Source organism: Equus asinus, chromosome 12 (genome assembly GCF_041296235.1).
Source record: "Equus asinus isolate D_3611 breed Donkey chromosome 12, EquAss-T2T_v2, whole genome shotgun sequence".
NCBI lineage: Eukaryota > Metazoa > Chordata > Mammalia > Perissodactyla > Equidae > Equus > Equus asinus.
The window spans coordinates 25,494,904-25,520,141 of record NC_091801.1 but is presented as its reverse complement, the minus strand read 5'-3'; the positions used below and the strand labels follow the sequence as shown (position 1 = coordinate 25,520,141).

General features: G+C 37.3%; 1 protein-coding gene across 3 annotated transcripts in view; it reads left to right on the top strand.

Moving 5' to 3' along the window:
- SDCBP (syndecan binding protein) overlaps positions 1–25,238 on the top strand; it is a 40,897-nt gene that overhangs the window by 9,569 nt on the left and 6,090 nt on the right. For 2 of the 3 annotated variants that reach the window (XM_070481223.1, XM_070481224.1), the window contains exons 2-6: positions 4,987–5,083; positions 6,059–6,124; positions 15,925–16,006; positions 17,242–17,351; positions 24,473–24,634. In XM_070481223.1, the coding sequence (XP_070337324.1) occupies positions 6,074–6,124; positions 15,925–16,006; positions 17,242–17,351; positions 24,473–24,634 (405 nt within the window). In that variant the 5' untranslated portion in view covers positions 4,987–5,083; positions 6,059–6,073. The remainder of the gene's footprint in view (positions 1–4,986; positions 5,084–6,058; positions 6,125–15,924; positions 16,007–17,241; positions 17,352–24,472; positions 24,635–25,238) is intronic. The other variant, XM_044780189.2, reaches the window with a different exon arrangement.

Sequence of the window (25,238 nt, the reverse complement as noted above, 5' to 3'; positions counted from 1 at the left end):
GATTGTTTGTTCTATTTCTATGAAAATTGCATTAAATCTATAGATTGATTTTGGTAGTAAGGACATTTTAGTAATATTAATTCTTCCAGTCCATGAGCACAGAATATCTTTCCATTTATCTGTATTGTGTTCAGTTTGTTTCATCAACGTCTTATGGTTTCAGTGTACATACTTTCACCACCTCGGTTAAATTTCTTTGTAGATATTTTATTCTTTTTGATCCAATTGTAAGTGAGATTGTTTCCTTAATTTCTCTTTCTAATGGTTTATTAGCATATGGAACTGAAACTGATTTTTCAACATTGATATTTTTATCCTGTAGCTGTACTTAATTTATTAGATCTGACAGTTTTTTGGTGGAGTCTTTAGACTTTTCTATATATGATATCATGTTCCCCCCAAATAGAGTTTTACTGCTTCCTTTTCAATTTGAATGCCTTTTATTTCTTTTTTCCTTGCCTAATTGCTCTGGCTAGGACTTTCAATACTATGTTGAATAAAAGTGGAGAGAGTGGGTATCTTGTCTCTACATTTTTACTCCCCCTCCCCTACATTTTATGTTTTTGATCTCACAATTTACATCTTTTTATCTTGTGTATCCCTTAACAAATCAATGTAGTTATAGTTATTTTTATTTTTGTCTTTTAACCTTCATACTAGCTTTATAAGTGTTAATCCATCACCTTTACAACGTTAGATTTTTCTGAATTTTAGTATGTATTTACATTTACCAGTGAGATTTATATTTCCTTATGTTTCCCTGTTACTAATTAGCACCTTTTTGATTCAGCTTAAACAAGTCTTCTTAACGTTTTTGTAGGGCTCGTCTAGTGGTGATGAACTTCATTAGCTTTTGCTTGTCTGGAAAACTGTTTCCTTCAATTCTGAAGGACAGCTTTGCCAGTTAGAGTATTCTCGGTGGCAGCTTTTTGCTTTCAGCACTTTGACTATATCATGCCACTCCCTTCTGGCCTGCAAAGTTTCTGCTGAAAAATTTGCTCATAGTCTATGGGAATTTTCTTGTACATAACAAGTTGTTTTTCCTCTGCTGGTTTTTAAGATTCTCTTCTTATCTGTAATTTTTGACATTTTTGTTATAATATGTCTTGATGTGGCTCTTTTTGTGTTCATCTTGTTTGCAACTCCCTGGGCTTTCTGGATCTGGATGTCTATTTCCTTCCTCAGGTAAGGGAAGTTGTCAGCCATTATTTTTTGAAGTTTCCTATCCCTTTCTCTTTTCTCCTTCTGAGACCCTTATAATGTGAACCTTGTTCTTCTTGATGTTGTCTCATAAGTCCCTTAAACTGCTGTAGGAGAGGAAGACATGTGCTCTACCCTGTGGGTCCTTTTGGCTGGGCCACGAATTAAATTGACACGAGACAGAGTAACAGGAGAAAATCAAACAAAGCTTTAATAACATGTATACATGGAGACACTCAGGAAAACTGAGCAACTTGCCAAAATGGTGGAGGCTCTCATCTTAAATACCATTTTCAGCTAAAGACAAAGGAGGATGTTGGCGGGGGGGTGGTTTGGGGCTTTAAAGGGGAGGAAGGCAGTTCACATGGAAATGGAAAAGCAAATGTTTGGTAAATAGAACTTTGATAAGAGTGGGCTTAGCAAGGATCCACCGGGTCTACCAGATACCCAGGGGATCCACCAGATACCCAGAGTTATCTGGTGATGACCTGGCCTGGAGACATGCCTTTATTTTCAATTCCTTTTAGGCATTTAGGGGGAAGGTTGAAGTTTCTTTCAGAGTATTTTGTTGTTAAAAATAATCAAGCTGAGGCAAAGAGGCACATTTTGGGGTGGCCCATTCTGATCCCCCACACTACCTTGACTCTTTTTCATTCTTTTTTCTTTTTGCTGCTCTGATTGGAGTTCCACCGCCCTGTTTTTGAGTTCACTGATCCTTTCTTCTGCTTCATCTAGTCTGCTGTTGAAGCTCTTTACTGTATTTTTCAGCTAAGTTATTGTATTCTTCAGCTCTGTGACTTCTAATTGGTACTTTCTTATATTTTTTGTACCTTTTGAAATTCTCACTTTGTTCATCTATTGTTCTCCTGAGCTCAGTGAGCATCTTTATGAATGTTACTTTGAATTCTTTATCAAGTAAATCACTTATCTCCGTTTTATTGAAACTTTTTACTGAGATTTTATCTTGTTCTTTCATTTGGAACATATTCCTCTGTTTCTTTGTTTTCCTTGATTCTGTGTGTTGATTTCAATGATTAAGCCACCTCTCCTAGTCTTGAACACCTAGCTTCATTAGGAGATGAACCTTATTCTTCAACCCTGCCCTAGCTCTTGTCTCTCATACCTTTTTAGTTGTCCAAGCAGCCTACTTTATTCTCAGTGACCCCCAGTAGTTCAGGGTGTGCCACGATCTGTGTGTCCCAAAGGGGAGGATCTCACTCAGCACCTAGATTCTAGATGATTGGAAGCTAGACCCTCAGGCAGCACCTTTAGAAGTAGGCAGATAGATCTCAGGGGAAGACTGGGAGATGGGTGTTTTTGTCTGTTACTTCTGCTCTGAGCCCTGGGGTGATAGCCAGTTAACTGTTTCTTTGTTTGCTGCTGTCCTGCTGAACCCATGATTGAGGTCATCAAAGCTGCCTTCACAGAAGTGGCTCTTAACTAGGATTTTGGTAGAGAAGTCCTAGAAGGACATTCCAGGAAGAGAAAGTAGCTTTTGCAAAGATAGGGAGGCACAGAAGCACTTGATCTCTGTGGGAAATAGGAAGTCGTTTGTGGCTAGAACATTGTAATGCTTCGAAAGAAATTGGATGAAATGAGGCCAAGAAAATAGTTTGAAGTAAAATCATTGTAGAATCCTTTGTATTTTAGAAGAATGGTGCAAGTTAATTAAAATCAGCATACTTAGAGCAAACCTGAAACTAAGTTTCAAAAAAAAAATGTATCTGTTGGGGTGATACTTGTTATTTTTTACAAGTTCTCAAAAGCTCATTCTTTTCTCTAGGCTTGCGTGTCTGGATATGAGTGATTTCAGAGTTGTTCAGACAACTTCAGTTAATATTTGTTTGAATGAAAGCTTCTATGGGGAAAAAAATTTGGAAGACTACTCATCAAGTTTTGAAATGAACCAACTCATCCAGTTTGTTTTTCATGAGGAAAATGGGATCTTGCAGGTAGCCAGTCGCAGAACCAAAAATAGAAACCAAAAATAGAAATTGTATTAGATTACCACTCAACATTTATTCCAGTGAATTTAAAATGATTTTGTTTGTGATGTTGACAAAATGATTGAAGGTTTAAGTAAAATGTGTTTAAGGGGAAGTCTGCTAGGGAACGGATCCTTTGAGACAAAGAAGAGGTACTCCATTTTGTTTCCCTGGATTAATAGAATCAAGTCATATTTGACTGTGCTTTCTCAAGAACCTGCATTTTATTCTCAAAGCTAAGCCCTATTTTCCCTTTAAAAACTGTATCAGGCCACTTTTATTCAGCATTTTATTGGAGGTTCTAGTCCAGGGCAAGTAGGCAAGGAGAGGAAGTAACATGAGTAAAGGATTTATATAGACATTTCTACAAAGATATACAAATGGCTGATAAGCACATGAAAAGATGCTCAACATCATTATTCATTAGGGAAATACAAATCAAAACTACAATGACATGGTGCTTCACATCTACTAGGATGATGTAATAAAAAAGCCAGACGATAGCAAGTATTGTTGAGGATATGGAGAAATTGGAACCCTCCCTTGTGTGTTGCTGGTGGGAATGTAAAATGGTGCAGCTACTTTGCAAACCAGTTTGGCAGTTCCTCAAAAAAGTTAAACATAGAGTTTCAATATGACCTAGCAATTCTGCTCCTAGCCATATACCAAGAGAATTAAACATATGTGTTTACACAAATATTTGGATGTAAATGTTTATTACTAGCATTATTCTCAGTAGTCAAAGTTCATAATAGTGAACATGTGTAAAACAGTCCAAAATGTCACCAACTGAATGAGCAGATATCCAAAATGTGGTATATCCATACAATGGGATATTATTCAGCCAGAGACAGGAATGAAGTACTGGTAAGTGCTGCAACGTGGATCAACCTTAAAAGCATTATACTCACTGAAAGAAACCCGACACAGAAGGCCACATCTTCCCTGATTCTGAATTAAATGTCCAGAATAGGCAAATCGAGAGGCAGAAAGTAGATTGGTAGTTGCCTGGAGCTGAGGGGAAGGAAGAATGGGTGGGCATGAAGTTGCTTTTTGAGATGATGGAAACGTTCTAATGTTAGATGGTAGAGGTGGTTGTACAACTCTGAATATACTTAAAACTACTGAATTGTATACTTTAAAAGAGTGAATTTTATGGTATGTGAAGTATATCAATTGAAAAAAACCTGTTGTTATTTAGCATCCAACCAAGACTCAGAAACCACCTAGTAATTTGAAGAGTGAAAGTTTAATGTGCAGGATTATGAACTATAGCATGATTGAAGAAAGAGGGATTGGCTAGTAAGAAGTAAAGAGAACTTTAATAAATACAGGAAGAGGAGGTTTAATAAGTATCTACTAACCCCAGGGCTGACGTAGAGTGCCCCAGGAAGATCCAGGCCCTGTTGGCGAGAGTGTAGCCATCCCTCAGTGGGTGGTGAAGTTTCTGAGCTACCAAACTTACTGGAAATTCTCCCTTTGGGGTGCTGAGGGAGACCATCCACGGGGAGGTGCTGCACCTTGGAACTTGCTGCAAGCCAATTGATGAGTTGCTAGGGGAAGTTACTCATGGGGACATGCCTTGCTGATGGCACCATGCTGGGAAGCTGCTGAACAGAGTGCTGGGGTCACTGTTGGCTGCTGTGCACTGCAGGAGCTGGGTGTTTAAGAAGCTGCTCCCTACAGGAGCAAGATGTGTAGAGAAGCAGGTACTGCAGGAGCCTGGCAGAAGTAGTACACTGGAACTTGGAAGAAAAAACCCTTTCTCATTCAGTGTTTCTCCACCTCCCTCTACTGACAGAGATTAACATCCTGCCAGCTGGTGAAAGAGCAATATTTAAAGGGCCCATCTCCATTATTGCAGAGCAGCCAATAATGGGTGGATTTGGAGATGAGAGGTAATAAATTGATAGCCGGCTCAAGAACCTATGTCAAATCCTGTACCAATTTAGGATATATTCTGTTTTGTTGGGTTTAAAGAAAATACCAGGTAGTCATCTCAGAATAGCTTAACAAAATTTCAAAGTACATAACCTTATGATACTTTTAGAGAATTTTGTTTTAAATTATGGTCGTGCACCACATAACAACGATTCAGTCAACAGTGGACTTAATTTACAGTGGTGGTTCTATAAGATTAGTACCATACAGCCTAGGTGTGTAGTAGGCTATACCATCTGGTTTGTGTAAGTATACTCTGTGATGTTCACACAACGAAATTGCCTAATGACGCATTTCTCAGAACATAGCCCCATTGTTAAGCAACACATGACTCTCCAGAAAACAATTCGTGGTCACTAAAAAACATTGAACAATATAGAAATGTTTAAAATGTAAAAATCTCCCTCTTATCGCTCTGTCTCTTACTATTATTTCATTCATGTTTTCTGAAGATAAGACTATTGTTAACAGTTGGCGTATGCTTTTTTTATGTACATAAATGTGTATATATATTTGATTTACTAATGATAGAGGTTGTACAGACATTGCACATGAACCGTTTTAGGTTTTTATCAGAGGGATATAACCCTCATTCAGTTGCCAAACACTTGTGTAAACTAGGGAAGTCACATAGCCGTTCTCTTTGATTTTCTAAACTTTTGAAATGAAGGGACTTTTCCTTGAAAGAAGTTTAAAATCTGTAGTGGATGTGGTTTGATGGTAGTAGGAAGGGAGGGGAGGGAGAGGTAGTTTGGTAACAGTTAACAGTTTTTAGTATAGCCTAGCTGTTCATATTTTCCATGCATTTTGCAATTTAAATGTTTCTTATTTTAAATATTTACACGTTTATATGTATGTTGTTGGCTGCACATACTAGTTAAATTTTCGTGAAATTTGAATTACAGCAATTTATTTGTTTGACTTTTCTTTAGAAAAATCCTGCAAAAATGTCTCTGTACCCATCTCTTGAAGACCTGAAGGTAGACAAAGTAATTCAGGTATGTTGAAGTTATTTAAGTACTGCTTTTTTTAATACTATGCCATGCATTCTAGTTAGAGGGGAAGCGAAGCAAGAAACTTAAATAACAGATATATTTGTTCATTTGTCCACTTCATAAACTTTTTTTCAATTTAGTAATTGCAGACTAAAAAGTTACAGAAAAGCCAGCGATTCTTTTTCATTTCAGTATGAATTAATGGGCAGGGGATATTTCTTTAAAACTGGACCTAAACTCTTCAAAGATAGCTATTTAAAATTTAAATTAAATGCAACATATTTAAGTTGGTAAAATAGACTCCAAATTTTTGGACGTTCATACTTTTGTTCAAAATTAGTACATTGTTCTTTTGGATCTTCAAGTATGACCAATCTTTGAAATAATTCCTTCCCTTCTCTTTAAAGTTAACAATTATAGAAATATTGAAGTACCTGCTGCTTTTAGAAGAGCAGTAGTGTAAAAGCAGAATGAAAGCATAGTGATTTATTTCCTTTTAGATGTAAGCCGCAGACATTTCATGTATTCACGGTCTAAATGACTATGTTAAGGATTATAGTATTTCTAGTTTCATAAAGTCAAAAATTTTATAGTCCTTCATGTAAATATTAGCTCTGAAGACAGATACTTCTGCTTAAGAAGAAGGTTTGGGATTGAGGTCAATCCTTGCTATTTTTTAAAGTTTTATTGTTGTTTTTAACTGGAGATAATTTGTAGTGTTTAATAAACCCATTTTGTTTCATTTACTTTCACCTTGATTTCTTATAAAATCAGATTTTTTTCAGCTGTTGTTTATTCTTTTAATTTGACAAGATACAATTTGACAAGATAAACTCTGTTGTACTTCTTTGTTCCTAGAATTTTTTGGGGGGGGGGGGTGAGGAAGATTGGCCCTGAGCTAACATCTGTTGCCAGTCTTCCTCTTTTTGCTTGAAGAAGATTGTGGATGAGCTAACATCTGTGCCAGTCTTTCTCTGTTCTATGTGGGATGCCGCCACAGCATGGCTTGATGAGTGATGTGTAGGTCCATACCTGGGATCTGAACCTGCAAACCCCAGGCTGCCAAAGTGGAGCATACCAGCTTAGCCACTACACCACTGGGCCAGCCCCCCTAGAATCTTTTTAATACAATAAATGTGATGAAATTCTTTTTGAGTTGTTTAGTGCTTCAAAGCTTCTTACACTAAAGATCATTTTACTTGAGGCCTTGACTTCAGTTTACTCTGAGATTTACTTCTTAATAATTAATCTAATGAGCATAAAAAGTTTATTACACATTTGTGAGAAGTCTTAAACAACCTCAAGAATACAAGCGTTTTTTAGACAAAATGTTAACCTTTTTATAGGGTGAAAAAAAACCTGGCAATACTAACAAATGTGTGGCTGGAATTATTAACCTTGTGGCAATGATTGGGAAGTATGAGGGCCAGATCCGGAACACATATTTTCCATCATAGATCCACTAGGGACGTCAAAATGTGGTTTGTAAAATCTCTTGAAATCTGGGGCTGGCCCAGTGGCACAGCGGTTAAGTGCACATGTTCCACTTTGGCAGCCCAGGGTTCGCCGGTTCAGATCCCAGGTGCAGACATTGTACCACTCATTAAGCCATGCTGTGGCAGGTGTCCCACATGTAAAATAGAGGAAGATGGGCACGGATGTTAGCTCAGGTCCAGTCTTCCTCAGCAAAAAGAGGATTGGTGGCAGATGTTGGCTCAGGGCTAATCCTCCTCAAAAAAAAAAAAAAAATCTCTGAAATCTGCTGTTTGGCTGCCGAGGCTTTGATGGCTCCCAGTTTTAAGTGGCCTGTTCAGTTATCCTAAATGCTCTATTGGTTCTTTCTTCAGTGTTTTGTCAGTATTTTCCCATGTGGTTTTTATTTCCACCAAGTTCATGTGAATAAGCACACTCTTTTTAAGAAGTTTTTTCCTGAAATATTTAGCATTCAAGAATAACAGATAAACCATTAATATGACATCAGAACACTAAGTGATAAGGATTTGCAGATGGATATGAAAGAATGACTAATTTCTGTTTTCACCCTTTTTTGTTAGTTTTTATAGAATTGAACTCTTAAATTAACCATAGTTGACTTTGAGCAGGTTTGTTATTTGAAAATAGCAGAAAAAGGAGGACAGAGTTGATATTGACAAATGTTGGCTTGGAAAATAAAGAGGGCTATCAGACTGACCTCGTTAAGGAGAAGCAAAATACGTGAATATTTCCATTAGAAGATGTTTTATGGTTCCAAGCAGGAATCTAGCTACTGCTTGGAGATAGAGCAGTGAGTAAGGAGGGAGAAATGTGGTTTTTTTATTCTTGCTGGATTTAAAAGTATTCCTAACCTAGCCACTGAAGTCTTGGGCTGTATTTTTATTTTTGCTTCATTTTTTATGGTAGGTGGTTTTGTTGTTCTTGTTCTTGAGATGCCCCTGAAGAGGTAGTATTCATTTTCTAATCTTTTGGCCTTTTACACCACAGCAAAGCTAACTGCAGCAATGACCTGGCAGTTCATATTTTGTAAACTGTTTTACAATAGCCATTAGGCCGTGGCTTTCGGCCTCATATAATCCCTGAACCTCTCTATCCGTTGTGAACCCTTAGCAGGAGCCTGTGGTTGCTCTGCCTATACAAAATAAGCTTTTAAGAAACAATGATACAGGGATCCAGTGCTCAACAGTTTCCTAACACAGTGAGCAGAGGTTGACACTGGTGGCTCCACAAGCATGATCTCTCCACATGCTTTCTGAAATGGCAGAAACAACATGCCAGTAACTGTGTACTCCTTGGGCACCTCCCCCCCCCCTTTTTTAATAGTTCGAGATTTCAAGTAAGTGTGAAATAATTTGTTACGTTTAGTGGCTTACAGTCCTTAAGCCCTTGTTGTACCATCTTTCTTTTGTTTTATTTTTACTACAGATTATGTAATAATTAAATATATAACTTTGCAGAGAGCTTTCTGTATATATTCTTATTTTAGTATTCTTTGGATAAGAGCAATAACAATGAATTAAAAAAAAGAAAATAATAGCCAATGTAAAAGGAAACAATTTTTTACTTAATAAATTCTATTTAGAATAGTTTTAGGTCACAGCAAAATTGAATGAGAAGTAAGAGTTTCCACAGTACACCCATCACCCCCAACCCCTACACAGTGCACATCCTTCCTACTATCAGCATCCTCACCAGAGTGGTACGTTGCAGTTGATTACCTACACTGATATTATTACCACACAAAGTCTGTAGTTTACATTAAGGTTCACTCTTGGTGTTGTACACACTATTGGGTTTGACAAATGTATAATGACATAGCCATCATTGTAGTATCTTACAAAGTACTTGCACTGTTCTAAAAATGCTCTGTGCTCTGTTTCTTCTTCCCTCTCTCCCTACTAATCCCTGGAAATCACTCATCTTTTTAGTGTCTCTGAAGTTTTGCCTTTTCCACACTGGTTGGAATCATACTGTCTTCAGCCTTTTGGATTGGTTTCTTTCACTTAGTAATATATGTTTAAGTTCCTTCTATGTCTTTTCATGGCTTGATAGCTCATTTCTTTTTAGTGCTGAATAGTATTTTTTTTTCTGAGATATTATCCAAGAAGTAATCCACTGGCCACTAGCTCCTTTTAGCTGATAACTGGTTGAGGAACTTTCAAAATTTAACATACTTTGAGTTTGTGGATCATTACTTAAAATTATATTTTCATGCCACGTTTTATTTCAGTTTCAAATATGACAAATTATGAAATAATGAACATTAAACAATGACTCGGTAACAAGCATATGAGAATACTCTATTCAGCAAGGTTATCATTCAGAATAGAAGGAGAGATAAATAGTTTCTCAGGCAAGCAAAACTTAAAGGAGTTTATCACCAAGAAGCCAGTTCTACAAGAAATGCTGAAGGAACTTATTTGAGTGGGAAAGAGAAGACCATAAATAGGGATAAGAAAATTATCAAAAAAAAAAAAAGAAAAAAAAACAGGCAATAAAACCACTGGTAAAGGCAAAAATACAGTAAAGATAGCAGATCAACCACCTATGAAGATAATATGAATGTTAAAAGACAAAAGTACTAAAATTACCTATTTCAATGATAAGAGGGTAACAGATAGAAACACAAAATTAGAGATTAAATATGATTTCAAAAACATAAAATGTGGGAGGAGGGGAGTAAAAGTGTAGAACTTTTAGAAAGAGGTCTAACTAAAGAGACTACCAACTCAATATAGATTGCTGTATACGTAGAATATTATATATGAACTCTCATGGTAATCACAAACCAGAAACCTATAATAAATAAATAAGAGGAAAGAAATCAAACATAATACTAAAGAAAGCCATCAGACCACAAGGGAAGAGAGCAAGAGAAGAAGAACAGAGAATTACTACTAAAACGCCCAGAAAAAAAAAGTAGCAAAATGGCAAATACATATTTATCAATAGCTACTTTAAATGTCACTGGACTGAATGCTCCAATCAGAAGGCATAAGGTGGCCGATTAGAGAAAAAACAAGACCCATGTGTATTGCAGCATACAAGAAACACACTTCAGACCTAAAGACACTCACAAACTGAAAGTGAAAGGATGGAAAAAGATACTCCATGCAAATGGCAAAGAAAAGAAAGCTAGAGTAGCAATACTTATATCAGGCAAAATAGACTTTAAAATAAAAACTATAGCAAGAGAGAGAAGGACACTACATAATGATAAAGGGAACAATCAAAGAAGAGGATATAACACTTGTAAATATCTCTGCACCCAACATATAATATATAAAGCAGTTATTAACAGACATAAAAGGAGAAATAGTAACATAATAATAGGAGGAAACTTTGACACTCCTCTTACACCAGTGGATAGATCATCCAAACAGAAGATCAGTAAGGAAATATTGGCCTTAAATGACACATTAGACTGGACAGACTTAGTAGATATAAATATATAGAGTATTTCATTCAAAAACCACAGAATACACATTCTTTTCAACTGCACATGGAGCATTCTTCAGGATAGATCACATATTAGGCCATAAAACAAGTCTCAAGAAATTTAAGATCGAGGGGCTGGCCATGTGGCCAAGTGCTTAAGTTCATGTGCTCTGCTTCGGCGGCCCAGGGTTTCGCCGGTTCGAATCCTGGGCGCAGACATGGCACTGCTCATCAGGCCATGCTGAGGCAGCATCCCACAGCCACAACTGGAAGGACCCACAACTGAGAATACACAACTATGTACCAGGGGGCTTTGGGAAGAAAAGGAAAAAACCTAAAATCATTAAAAAAAAAAAAAAACACTCAGAAATACTTGCAAAGACTTTCTGGCTTAAAAAAAAAGAGAAATTTGAGATTGAAATAATACCAAGCATCTTTTCTGACCACACTGGTATGAAACTAGAAATCAACTACAAGAAAATCAGAAAAGCAACAAAAGTGTGGAGATTAAACAAAATGCTACTGAACAACGATTGGGTCAGTGAAGAATTCTAAGGAGAAATCATAAAATTCCTGGAGACAAATGAAAATGAAAATACGGCATGCCAAAATCTATGGATACAGCAAAAGCGTTTCTAAGAGGGAAGTTTATAGCAATTCAGGCCTTCCTCAACAAACAAGAAAAATCCCAAACAGTGTAACAGTGCAGCTAAAGAAACTGGAAAAAGGAGAACAAACAAAGCCCAAAATCAGCAGAAGGAAGGAAATAATAAAAATCAGAGCAGAAATAAACAAAATAGAGACTAAAAAAACAATAGAAAAAATTAATGAAGTCAAGAACTGGTTCTTTGAAAAGATAAACAAAATTGACAAACCTTTAGCTAGACTCACCAAGAAAAAGAGAAGGCTCAAATAAACAACATGAGGAATGAAAGAGGAGAAATTACAATGGACACCTCAGAAATAAAAAAGATTATAAGAGAATACCATGAAAAGCTATATGCCAACAAATTGGATAATCTGGAAGAAATGGGTAAATTCTTAGAATCATACAACCTTCCAAAACTGGACCAAGAAGTAGAGAATTTGAGTATACCAATCACCAGTAAGGAGATCGAAACAGTAATCAAAAACCTCCCCAAAAATAAAAGTCCAGGACCAGATGGCTTCCCTGGTGAATTCTACCAAACATTCAAAGAAGACTTACTGTCGATCCTTCTCAAACTCTTCCAGAAAACTGAAGAGGAGAAGAAGCTTCCTGACTCATTCTGTGAAGCCAAAATTACCCTGATACCAAAAATCAGACAAGGACAACACAAAAAAAGAAACTACAGGCCAATATCAGTGATTGACATTGCTGCAGAAATCCTCACCAAAATACTAGCATATCGAATACAACAATGTGTTAAAAAGATCATATACCGTGATCAAGTGGGATTTATTCCAGGGATGCAGGGATGGTTCAACATCTGCAAATCTATCAACGTCATACACCACATTAACAAAATGAAGAATAAAAATCACATGATCATCTCAATAGATGTAGAGAAATCATGTGACAGGATGCAGCATCCATTTATGATAACTCAAAATAAAATCAGTATAGAAGGCAAAATACCACGACACAATAAAGGCCATATATGACAAACCCACAGCTAATATTATTCAGAATGCAGAAAAACTGAAAGCTATCCCTCTAAGAACAGGAACCAGACAAGAATGCCCACTTTCATCACTCTTATTTACCATAGTATTGGAAATCCTAGCCAGAGCAATCAGGTAAGAAAAAGAAATGAAAGGGATCCAAATTGGAACAGAAGAAGTGAAACTGTCACTCTTTGCAGACAACATGATTTTATATATAGAAAACCCTAAAAAATCAACTAAAAAACTTTTAGAAGTAGTACATGAATACAGTTAAGTCACAGGATACAAAATCAACATACAAGAATCAGTTGCATTTCTATACACTAGCAACAAAGTAGCAGAAAGAGAAATTAAGAATACAATCCCATTTACAATTGCAACAAAAAGAATAAAATATCTGGGAATAAACTTAACTAAAGAGGTGAAAGATCTTTACACCAAAAACTATAAAACACTGTTGAAAGACATTGAAGACGACGCAAAGAAATGGAAAGATATTCCATGCTCTTGGTTTGGAAGAATTAGCTTAGTTAAAATGTCCATTCTTCCTAAAGCAATCTATAGATTCAATGCAATACCTATCAAAGTTCCATCAACATTTTTCACAGAAATGGAGGAAAGAATCCTAAAATTTATATGGAACAACAAAAGACCCCAAATAGCAAGAGGAATTCTGAGGGAAAAGAGCAAAGCTGGAGGTATGACACACTGTGATTTCAAAATATACCACAAGGCTATAGTAACCAAAACAGCCTGGTACTGGCACAAAAACAGACACTCAGATCAATGGAACAGAATCGAGAGCCCAGAAATGAATCCACACACCTGTGGACAGCTAATATTTGACAAAGGAGCTGAGAGTATGCAATGGAGAAAGGAGAGTCTCTTCAGTAAATGGTGTTGGGAAACTGGACAGCCACGTGCAAAAGAAGGAAAGTAGACCATTATCTTACACCATGCACAAAAATCAACTCAAAATGGATTAAAAACTTGAATTTAAGACCTGAAACCATGAAACTTCTAGAAGAAAACTTATGCAGTACGCTCTTTGGCTTCGGTCTTAGCAGCATTTTTTCAAATACTGTGTCTGACTGGGTAAGGGAAACAATAAAAAAAAAATGAACAAATGGGACTGCATCAAACTAAAAAGCTTCTGCACAGCAAAGAAAACCATCAACAAAATTGAAAGACAACCTAACAATTGGGAGAGGATATTTGTAAACCATACATCATATGAGGGGTTAATATCCAAAATATACAAGAACTCTTATGTCTCAACAATAAAAAAACCAACAACTCAATTAAAAAATGGGCGAAACATCTGAACAGAGATTTCTCCAAAGAAAATATATGGATGGCCAACAGGCACGTGAAAAGATGTTCAACATCATTAACAGGGAAATGCAAATCAAAACTACAATGAGATGATCACCTCACTGCAGTCAGAATGGCTATAATTAACAAGACAGGAAATGACAAGTGTTGGAGAGGATGTGGAGAGAAGGGAACCCTCATACACTGCTGGTGGGAGTGCAAACTGGTGCAGCCACTGTGGAAAACAGTATGGAGTTTCCTCAAAAAATTAAGAATAGATCTACCATGTAATCTAGCTATTCCACTGCTGGGTATTTATCCAAAGAACTTGAAAAAACAAATGCATAAAGATACATGCACCCCTATGTTCATTGCAGCATCATTCCCAATAGCCAAGACTTGGAAGCAGCCTAGGCGCCCATCAAGGGACGAATGGATAAAAACGATGTGCTATATATACACAATGGAATCCTACTCAGCTGTAAGAAATGATGAAATCTGGCCACTTTTGACAGCATGGATGGACCTTGAGGGTATTATGCTGAGTGAACTAAGTCAGAGGGAGAAAGTCAAATACCATATGATCTCACTCATAAGTAGAAGATAAAAACAACGACAAACTCACACATGGCAACAGAGATTGGGTTAGTGGTTACCAGAGGGGAAGTGGGAGAGGGAGGCGGGCAGAAGGGGTGATTAGGCACATTTGTGTGAGGTGATGGATTGTAATTAGTCTTTGGGTGGTGAACATGATGTAATCTACACAGAATTCGAACTATATTACGATGTAAACCTGAAAGTTATATAACGTTATTATCCAACGTTACTGGAGTAATAAAGAAAATTTTAAAATTAAAAACAAGCATATGAGAACATTTACAATCCAAATGAGTGAAGTACTATTTAATACTTTTGTAGGCTGTACTTATTTAAATTAAGCTTCCATCTCTCCAAGCATCTTTGTGACTACCCTTAGCATTAATTTCAGGACTAGATTGAGATATAGGTATAAACTTCATTACTTAATCGACATATTTCCAATTAAGTAAAAAGTTATATTAGAGATGGGCTCATACAACTTATTACCAGCCTTGTCTCTAAATGATGTATGGCTGTTTGAGAAAGTGAGATCTATCTGTAAAGGAAAAAGGATTTCCATCAGTGGAGGACTCGCCACAACATGGGCTATGAAGGCAGCCCCGAGAAGAGTTGCTGCCATGCTTGAGCATGAGTAGCATTGATAAATATATCCATTGTCAAAGTGATTTTGGCAAGTTTGTTTAACAGTTATAAATTACATTACTTTATCATCATTCATGTCAGTGATAAAATGTGTTTTGCATACTTTGTAATACTTTTGTATTTAGTATAGCATAACCCTTTCTTATACTTGCTAAAATGAAGATACAGATTATTTCAATGAGATATGCTAAAATGGCAAAATAAATATTAGCAACTTAAGTGTTTAGATTTTAGGTGTTTTTCTATGTGACTTTTTATATGAATGTGGTTGAGCTTTTTTCCTCATGCAAATAAAATATTTTTACTTAGACTAATTAGTAAAAGAATAATGAAGATGTAAAATGTATACATTTTATAATGAATTTTGAAAATATTAGTTTATTAATTTGGAACAGCACTGTGAAATATTGGTTATAAGATAGGTAGAATGCTGTTTAGTCAAGTTTTATATGCTATTGTTAAAATATTTAGAATATGAAATGTATTTGTGATTTGCAGATTTTCTTTGAAAAACGTATTGCTGAAGTGTTTGAAATTAAAATTCCTTGAATAAAATTTAGGTGTTTTAGTTTCTTTTTGGAAGTACTGAATTTAACTTAGAAATGATATAAGAATTTTAAATAATTATATAAATAGCATTGTTAGAATTTTCTTTTTTTCTTTTTCAGGCTCAGACTGCCTATTCTGCAAACCCTGCCAACCCAGCAGTTTTGTCTGAAGCTTCTGCTCCTCCCATCTCTCAAGATGGAAGTAGGTTTATACTTTGGGTTTAGTTTCCTTGAACAGAAATATCTGTTAAGTGTTCTTTTGCTGAGATAGAGAATCCAAGATTTTCTTTAAAGATTCAGCATAAAATTGTTGGTTAAAGCTCTACCGGTAAGAAGAAAAAAATATTCATTTCAAAAAATAATCCTGTAATCAAGAAAATGAGCTATGAATGTGAAGATGTTTAACGGCTTAATGAAAATTAAGTTAATAAAATTAAGTATCGCCTCTCACAAGTCCCTACCTGATGACTGATTCATTTATGAAAAAACCTTCTATGTGAATTGTGCCGCCTGCTACTGCTCTTGAACTTCTTTTCAACTTCCTGAACTGTCCTCTATCTTTACAGAATTGTGGGGGTGAAATTTCCAACCACATCCTTTTGGGGGAGCTTCCCAAATCCTGGAATCTCGCCCCAATCTCCATGCGCTTCTCTTTGGTCCCTCTTCCTCTGAGTTCATAGGGATTCAGGACACAGCCCTTAAATAATGTGACTTAAGATACGTACGGAGTATTAAATAGGTTTTTGTGGACTATCATAACTATTTATAACAATAAATTTCTTTTAGAAAATCCATTTTAAGTCAGAAATCATGTAAAAAAGCACTTTGGGAAATAGTACCTAACTCTGCTACTAAGTTAAGTACTATTAATATTTAACTATATTGTTTCCAAGAGTTCTTTGGAATGTGGTTAACATTCTTAAAATATGACACTAAATAAATTTACAAGCTTTGATTTTTTTTTTTTTTTTTGTAGTTAAGAATCGTTTCATAGCCATGTTTACTAAATGAGTTATAAAGTAGCTGGCTTGACAGTAGACATTTTGTCAGTTGTTCTGAATTGGAGAATCAGTGGTATGCTTACAAAATTGCTAGTTACATAGGTTTATTTTAAGAAAACGGAAGGGCAAAATAGCTTACTTGGAAAAATCTGTACTCTTGAGTATTTAGAAATCTCTGGTTATTTCAGTTCAAATGTCTTCATATTTTATGACTTTCATCTTAAATTTTTTCTGTTTTCCACTTCTAATTGTCCTTACAGAGATAGGGAAGTGCTTTTCCAGATTCCTAATTTAAATTCATCCTAGATTTTATAAATTAAATGTAATGTAATTTTTTTAAAACAATCATAAGCCCACAATAACAACAGTTTTCATTTTGAATATTCTACCAATGTTTTTTTCTTTATTCATTCATTCATTTATTTATTTATATTAGATCTCTATCCTAAGCTGTATCCGGAGCTCTCTCAGTACATGGGCCTGAGTTTAAATGATGAAGAAATACGTGCAAATATGGCCATGATCCCTGGAGCACCAATTCAGGGGGTATGTATAGTGTAATTAATTTTGAATTATATAAAATTACACTTTACACATGGATAGAAGCTCTCCTCTTTTTGGCTAACACACAAGTTTATAACTGTAGTATTGACTTCTCAGAAATTTTAGACTGCCTTCTGGATATCACTTCTTAAATAGTCTACTTCTTTTTGTGTTATTACCACTTTCACTTTTAATTTACTAGCAGTGGAAGATTCAGATGCCATTGACTAGTCCAGTCTTCTTTGTTGTCTGCATTTAGTCAGTTACTAAAACCTATGACTCTGTCTCTACCATGTTTCCTGTATTCATTTTATTCATTCCAGTCCTACCATAACCTTATTCAGGATTTCTGTACTTCTAACCTAGATTATTACAGTAGTCTCTTACGTTTCCTCTCATAACTTCTTATATCAAACAGTACTAAGCTGCTGCTAGATTCATCATTCTGAAGTACAGGTCTGTCCTATCTTTTTTACTCATAATCTTTTAACGTTCCAAAGTCTAAAGCTCCTTGTGATTAGACCCCAAATTCTAGGCTTAAATATAATGTATCTTGTACCCTTTTTTTATTAAGGTCATTGCTATAAGACCATAGCCCTTCATAGCACTTATTATAATGGTAGTTAAATACTCACTTCATCAAGACAGGGTCCCAGCCTGTCTTGTTGCCATAACCCCAGTGCATAATACAGTGCCTGGTATTTATTTATTTGCCAAATATTTATTGAAAACTTGCTTGTATCAGTCAGGGTCCTCTTGGGAAAACAGAAATCACAGTAGATATTTTAACCGAGATAATTTAAGAAAATTAGACAAAGAGGTTGAAGAATTGAAAAAAGCAAAAATGGAACACAGATGTGATTGCAGAAAGTAGCTGCTCTTCCACGGATGTGGGTAACACAGGGAAGAGGTTGGTGTTATCAGAACCTGGAAGCTTGGGGAGGAGCTCCATGGAGCTGGGCCTCAGGCCTTGGAGGAGGCGACACTGCTGTCAGTGCTGGTACCTCTGAGGGGTTGCAGTGAAGCTGGTTCTGGGAGTGTCAGTAAAAGCTGGAGAATGGAATCAGTTGCTGCCACCATGATTAAGGGCTAGACCCGGGCAATGCTGGCAGGAACAGGAAGCAAACAGAAGGGACAAAACACTTGTCCCTCCTCCAGCCTTGCAATCTCTCTAGTGTGTCATGTGGTGGATGCTAATCAGAAACCTGCTGACAAAGGAAAATGTAATTTGCACAGTTCAAGCTCCAGCATCACCGAATTGAGTCTAGGAGAGCTGTGGAGCTGACAGTAACTTAATCCCTGGCACCGCCTACTCCTTTGACTACTCACTATATCCACACCCTTCTACAAGTATTTTAACTTCATGTGACAGCAATGGCAGCTTTATAGTTTCCCCTTAAAAGGTGCAAGTCTTCATATAATTGAGGTTCAGCAAACTTTTTCTATTAAGCGATCCATAGTAGTAAGTATTTTAGGCTCTGCTGGCCTTACATGGTCTCTGTCACATATTCTCCTTGTTTTCTGTTTGTTTACAACCTTTTAGAAATATAAAAATCATTCTTAACCCAGGGGTGTACAAAATTAAGCCAGTTACATCTGATATAATGAAGTTACTCTTACCCTTTCCCCAAAATGGGATGACACCAGTTATCTTGGCCATCTCTGGGCAGTGGTCCATGGTATCAATTACTATGTGATACTAATTACCATTTTAAGTACAGTCCTGCATTGCATAATGACATTTTGATCAATGACAGACCACATATATGACAGGGTCCCGTAAGATTATAACAGAACTGAAAAATTGCTATCACCTAGTGACATCATAGCCGTCATAAAATTATTGCAAGAGAAGAGAAAGAAGCCCAAAGAAAATTCACAGTGGAGGGTTTAGCAGAAGCTTTTGCAGACCTCAACAAGCTCCTTAAAAAGTTTGAAGACATGAACCCCAACACTGAAAGGTTTTCATTAACAGAGAGGAATGTTCATGGTGATTATCTGCTTACAAGCAAATCTGTGATGGAAAAAAGGAACAAACCAAGCCAACCACCATGGACATATTTCTGAAAAGAGTGACACCTCCTCAAGAAGAGCCTCAGGCAGGTCCTTCAGGAGGTGTTGCAGAAGAAGGTATTGTTATCATAGGAGATGACAGCTCCATGCATGTTACTGCCCCAGAAGACCTCCCAGTGGGACAAGATGTGGAGGTGGAAGGCAGTGATATTGATGATCTTCACCCTCTGTAGTCCTGGGCTAATGTGTGTGTTTGTGTCTTAGTTTTTAACAACAGTTTAAAGAGTGAAAAAAAAAATAAAATTCAAAAATAGAAAAAAGGTTATATAAATAAGGATATAAAGAAAAAATATTTTTGTATAGCTGTTCAGTGTATTTGTGTTTTAGCTATTATTACAAAAGAGTCAAAAAGTTTTAAAAAATTTGAAAAGTTTATAAAGTAAAATAGTTATAGTAAGCTAAGGTTAATTTTGCCAGCGCTGGTGGCCTAGTGGTTAGGATTTGGTGCTCTCACCACTGTGGTCTGGGTTCGTTTCCCAGCAGAGGACCACACCACTCTCTATTGGTTGTCGTACTATGACAGCTGCGTGTTGCTGTGATGCTGAAAGCTATGCCACCAGTATTTCAAATACCAGCAGGCTCACCCATGGTGGACAGGTTTCAGCGGAGATTTCATACTAAGACAGACTAGGAAGAAGGACGTGGCCACCCACTGCTAAAAAAATTGGCCATGAAAACCCTATGAATAGGAGCAGAGCATCATCTGATGTAGCGCTAGCAGGTGAAGGATGGGGCAAAAAGACCAGGCAGGGTTCCACTCTGCTGTACACAGTGTTGCTAAGAGTCAGAAGTGACTTGATGGCACTAACAGCAAAGGTTCATTCATTGAAGAAAGAAAAATATTTTTTTATAAATTTAGTGTAGCCTAAATGTACAGTAGTGTTCAGTGATGTCCTAGGCCTTCACATTCACACTGATCACTCACGGACTCACCCAGAGCAACTTCCAGTCCTGCAGGCTCCATTCATGGTAAGTGCCCTATACAGGTGCACCCTTTTTTGTCTTTTCTACCATATTTTTATGGTACCCATGTACCTTTTCTGTGTTTAAATATGTTTAAATACTCAAACACCAGTGTGTGACAGTTGCCTACAGTGCTCAGCACAGCGACATGCTGTGCAGGTTTGTAGCCTAGGAGCAATAGGCTGCACCATAGAGCCTAGGTGTGGAGTAGGCGGTACCGTCTCGGTTTGTTAAGTACACGCTGATGTTTGCACTATGATGGAATCGCCTATTGACACATTTCTCAGAACATATCCCTGTCAAGTGACCATTGAGTGTATTTACATTCCCTGCTGAATATTTTTAACCTGAAGACAAAAGTATAAAGTTAACCACTCCCAACAATTCATGTATCAAGGTGATATGAAGTAGGGAGGAACAGAAAGATAAGTTGTTGCATTTACGGAAAATTTACAGATAGAGCAGAGAAGATAGTGATCGCTGCTGTGCCGCTGCTTTTGGGTAACTAGTCATGAAGCCGTAGTTAATATTGTGACTCCCTGTGTCTGCTACACATTTGTGACCCTCTTCCCCCTTGGCTTGCACTTGAGCTGGTCTTTTCTTTTTTTAATACCTAGAGGGGAGACCTAAACCTTCATTTGTGAAGTGTCTGAATCTCCAGGGCTCTTTAGTGCCCTGCATTTTCTTCCTTTTTTGTTTTAATTTATTTTAATTTCTTGCTGGAGATTTCTATGAACTCTTCTCATCTAGTGAATTTTTCATTTCACATATTGTATTTTCCTGGTCTAGATGTTCCATCTCGTTTCTGTATCTTCTGTTTCTCTCATTTCTTGTTTCCTTTAAATCGTTGAGCATATTTATAGTAGCTCTTTTAAAATCTGTCTGCTAATTTCATGATCTGTTGTTTTAAATCTCTTTCTATTGACTGACTTTTCTCGTGATTATGGGTTACATTTTCCTCCTTGTTCACATGCCACGTATTTTGTTCATTGGAGATGGACATTGTGAATTTTACATTGTCAGGTGCTGGAGTATGTTGTATTTCTTTAAAGTGTGTTGGCACTTGTTCTCCGGGCAGTGAAGTTACATGTGGATCAGCTTGCTCCTTCTGAGGCCTGGTTTTACGCTGATGGCGTGGGTCTGAAGCAGCCTTTACAAGGGCTAGTGTAGCCCCACTGCTAAAGAAGTACGTCCCCTCTGGGCCCTCCACTGAATGCCCTGGGTATTCACCGAGCACAGTCCACTCTGGCTGGTGGGAACTTGAGAGTCTCCCAGCGCAGTGTGATCTCCAGAAACTTCAGCTTACAGCTCCTGCATGCTCTTTGCCTGGCCTTACGGAGCTTCACCTCACACATACTTGGGTTAGTATTCAGCAGCAGATCCAAGGGGTCCCATCCGGATTTCTGGAGCTCTTTCTCTGTGTCACTACCTCCTCTTAGGGACTCAGCCCTGAAAATTTGAGCTGCCTTACTAGCTGCTTCGGCCTTCCTGACCTCTGATCTTAGTCTCCTCAACTTATCAAGAGCACAGCACTCTGCTTTGGGTTCGCACCTCAGGCTCCAGTCTGGACAGTGCTCCAGGCAGAAAGCCAGGTGATGATAGGGCTCACCTCATGTGTTTCCCTTCTGTCAGGGATCTCTGTCCTGTGCTGTCTAATGTCCACCTTCCAAAAATTGTTACCTCCTATTTTTCCAATTTTCTAGTTGTTCATGGCAGGCAGGCAAGTCTGGCCCCATCACGACTGCAAGCATAAGTCTGTTTTTCTATTAATTTCACTGTTGGACATAGAAGACCTAAAAGGCATCTCAAAGAACCTCCTGAGTTCCAGACATAGTTTAGAACCCATTATCTAGCAGCAACCCATTTCCTCTTGGAAACCAGAATTAATCACCCTAGCCAGGTCAGTAGCTTCTTTTTGTCTTTATTTCAGTGGCATGTGAAGTCTAAAACAGTTAACGTGGTGATCTTCTAATTCATGGGAATCATTATTGTGTCCCTTCCTGGAGGCATTCCTCCCTTGTAAGACAGACCTCCAAACTACAGAGCTCAAAGATGTGGGGATGGGATGCAAAAGTTTTGTGCATGGGTGTTTAGATGTAACACCAGGAAGAACCATTCCCAAAGCTACACCTTGGTTTCTGGAACTTATTTTCAGGCCTTGAAAGAAACTGCATCGTATATTTGGTTGCTCATTCAAAGCCTATATTATATCCTATAAGGTCTCTACCACCAGCCTCTCAACATTCGTCTCCCGCTGGCACCTCAACTTAGTGGAGATGAGAGCCAGTAGCATGTTCCAGGCACTGTGCTAGGAGTGGTAGACAGAATAGTGAACCACAGTACCCCCGCCCCCGACTCTAGTGAAACTCACATTCTAGACAAGTAAACCAATACTATGACATGTGAAATGAATGGAAGAAGAGTAAGTGAATAGAGTGCTAGGGCTCTATTTCAATATGGCGAGCATGAACATTCTCTCTGAAAGGTTGACGTCTGATCAGAGAACTGAATGAAATGAAGGAGTGAAGCATGTGATTATCTGGTGGGAGAACATCCCAAACAGTATAGACAGAAATCAAAGGCCTTCAAAAAGAAATGAACATAGTAGACCTGAGAGACAGGTCTATGTGATGGGCAGAGGAAACAAGGCAGAATGTGGCAGCAGATGGCATTGGAGGGGTAGTCAGGGCCAGGTGGTCCATGGCCTTGTAGCCCATGATAAGGGATTGGGATCTGAGTTATGGAGTGGTATAATCTGATTTTTTTTTTTTTTAAAGATTTCTCTGCTTGCTGTGTGGAGAATGGATAGTAGAAGGGCAAGAGTGGAAGCAGGGAGACTATCTAGAAGGTTATTGTAGTCGCCTTCACCAGAGATGGTGGTTTGCTTAGAATGGGGGAGGGGCCAGAGGTAACATGGTGTTGGTTATAATGATCATAGTAAGGACACAGTAAGTACTTAAAAAATACTTGCTGGAAAAAGTAAAGATTCTTTTCCAAAAGTAAAACCCACTTCAAAGCCACCCGTTTTGTCCTGTATTCCAGCTAAACTAAATAATTCATTTGCTTCTTAAGTTTTTCTTTTTCTGTCCTATCACCTGATTTTCCTGTGTCTCGTGTAGCTGTAATTATTTCTTTCAAACCTTTGCGATCCTTCGTAAGGAATACTTTCTGGCCTTGTGTTCTGATTTCCAGTATAGTTGTGTACGTGTTACTCCTGTTAGACTGTCAGCTTTAGAATATGCTGGCATAATTAGCGCGAATTCTGAACAAAAAAATTTGCAAATGTGTATGTGTAGCTGAGGTTCCTCTTTCCCTGTCATTGCGGCTCTGACCGAGCGTCACTATTCTTGGCCAGAACAGAGCTTTTTATGACAAATTCTGACTAAAAAGCCTCGGTAAGCTCTTCCCTCACTGTCTTTTTGGTTGAGGAAAAGGTCCACTTAAAACAAGAAACCAGTTTTGGTCAAGAAAACTTGAAAAAAATGAGAAACTGGAAACTTGGTGCCTGGCATGTTGTGGCAGCCTGGTTTGTGCGTACAGTTGTTTAATCTGTAGATGTCCGTCCAAGGCGACGAGAAGTAACATTTGACTGTCCTGTGTGTGCCAGCACTTATACAGCGTGCACTGTTCTTTAAATCCTCACAATGGCGCTGAGAGGTAAGAAGGTTGCCCCTTTTTTAGAAGCTCTGAAAGGATAAGTAGATGACTAAAGATCAGACCACATAAAAGAACACTGGAAAATGTGTGAATTTCAAAAGTGTGATATGGCCTTTCAGTTCAAGGATAATAAATTTGAGTTGAAAACAAGCCAAAGTACATGTGAAAAAATGCCAGTGAATTCAGAAGGCAGCAGACAGAGAGTGAGTTACTGAATCTGTTGGAGATGATAAATGTAGGACTAAGTTACCTGAGGAATTAGTAAATAAAAACTAGGGGCATTTTTGCATAAATCAAACTTTATCTGAGGGAAATAATTTGCAGATTACTTTTTGGGAAACCACACTGAGTATATTCAAGTTGATTATCTTTTTGTTTTTTTCACTAGAGAATGTTTCTAAATATTGATGTGTTGTGTACATTTTTGTCAGCAATTGGTAGCAAGACCTTCCAGTATGAACTATATGGTGGCTCCTGTAACTGGCAATGATGTTGGGATTCGTAGAGCCGAAATTAAGCAAGGGATTCGTGAAGTCATTCTGTGTAAGGATCAAGATGGAAAAATTGGGCTCCGGCTTAAATCAATAGATAACGTAAGTATTTTTAAATCTACTTGAATATATCTAAATAGTTTATAGAATATTGGATATTAAGTGATCAATGTTAGAATAATTTAAAATGGAAACGCTTTAATTCATTACAGTGGTGTATCTGTAATTGAGAATATTTTAAATCTGCTAACTTAAATTTTTTGCACTTGGAGATGCCCTGGTTTGAAGAGGCAGAGTTGGGACTTCTAATGTTACCTTGAATTAATAGTTTTTTCCTTTTTGAGCCCTTTGTAATAAATTCACTGGTCTGCATATATTATAAATAGTTCATACAAACAGAATTCTGGTATTGAAATAGGGCAACAGATGTGGAAGTTAAGAGACTGACCACTGAGAATTGGTGGTCTTATGATGTATATTTTTAAATCAAATGATGATCATTTAACTTGTGAAGTGGTTTTGCAGGTCTCTTATTTCCATCCTTCAACATGGATTTAATAGGTCATTTTCTGAGCAAAAGTGACTAATTGGGGCAGCCATTATTTTATCTTTATAATTACTTTATCTCTCACCTTACCATACTGAAGAAATTAAAGTTACTCTCTGAGGAAGCATTTAGGATTGTTAAGGACATGCTGAGTCTTTG